Below are 1,218 nucleotides of genomic sequence, written 5' to 3'. Positions count from 1 at the left end.
TGTGAAAATGTTTCTGAGTGAAAGAGACAGACATGGAGATACTAAACTGTCTGTTGACTAGGAGAGAGTTGCTCTGACTGGAGGAGACTCTTTAGACTGAGCACAGAAACACTAAGGAATCAGAACGGATCCAGAATCCAGGATAAAGAGGTTCAGTGAATGTGGTGTTGAAGGTGAAGAGGTGGATCAGTGAGTCAGATGAGACTCTGTAGAAGGACAGAATGCCAGCAGGACAGTCCACATACACTGCTACTCTGTTAGAGACAGAGAAGGAGGAGGAGGAGGAGGAAGATGGTTTCTCCTTATTGTGCCAGACAGAGAAAGCTTTACCATCAGAGCAGCTCAGACTCCAGGAATGATCATTGTATCCAAACACACCGTCTCCACTGTTTCCTTTCCTCCTGATTCTTCTGTAACTCACTGATATATAAACTTCTCCTCTCCACTCAACCTCCCAGTAACAGCGACCAGTCAGACCATCACTACACAGCAGCTGAGGCCAGTAATCAAATCTGTCTGGATGATCAGGATACGACTGAAGCTCCTCCACATATGTCACATTCCTGTTGTCTTCAGACAGTTTCAATTTTCTGCTCACTGTATTTGTGTCGATTGTGAGCTGACAGGAATCTGATGGAGAGAACAAACACAATCCAGCTGCAATTATTGATCATTTATTGACACTTTGATGATGACTCCTGAAAAAAGTTTTTAAGTAATGAAGTACAAATACTTCTAACACTTTTTAGGTATCTATACCAGAGGTCACGGATTAGTGGACCGCAGTCCAGATCCGGACCCACCTGCTGGCTAATCTGGACCCAACCTAATTTAAAGCATTTATAAATCACTCCATGTTGTCCGGTTACCCTGAAATACCACATCCTCCATCTCTGCCCAGCAGCATCTCCGTCCAGACTGCCTGTGCAAAGCAAAGCTTACAGCGTTCGCTGTTCCCCCCGTATTTCTGCGCTCCGACTCATCCTCTGAGCTTTAACACTAAATATTTAATTCGTAGGAGCAAAACATGCAGAAATTAACACTTTATTTAATATGACATATTAAAAAAAATCCCCATCAGCATCCAGCAGATGTGCAGTTTCTGGTGGAGATGAGAAATCTGCTTCCTGGTCTGTTGAAATACCAATATTTTGCATTTAATAATTTAAATAAATGGTGTTAGATTTTTGAAATGTATAAGAATTATGCTCTAATTTG

At 42.1% G+C, this 1,218-nt stretch overlaps 1 protein-coding gene across 1 annotated transcript in view; it reads right to left on the bottom strand.

The window, feature by feature from the left end:
• Positions 1 to 32: 32 nt before the first annotated feature.
• LOC107100515 (NACHT, LRR and PYD domains-containing protein 12-like) overlaps positions 33 to 1,218 on the bottom strand; it is a 69,157-nt gene continuing 67,971 nt past the window's right edge. Inside the window, exon 10 of the mRNA XM_015399030.1 lies at positions 33 to 630. Coding sequence (XP_015254516.1) covers positions 92 to 630 — 539 coding nt within the window. The 3' untranslated portion in view covers positions 33 to 91. The remainder of the gene's footprint in view (positions 631 to 1,218) is intronic.

This window comes from Cyprinodon variegatus, unplaced genomic scaffold (assembly GCF_000732505.1).
Source record: "Cyprinodon variegatus isolate N-32 unplaced genomic scaffold, C_variegatus-1.0 Scaffold981, whole genome shotgun sequence".
NCBI lineage: Eukaryota > Metazoa > Chordata > Actinopteri > Cyprinodontiformes > Cyprinodontidae > Cyprinodon > Cyprinodon variegatus.
The sequence above is the reverse complement of the archived record's forward strand: the minus strand, read 5'-3'. Positions and strand labels throughout refer to the sequence as shown.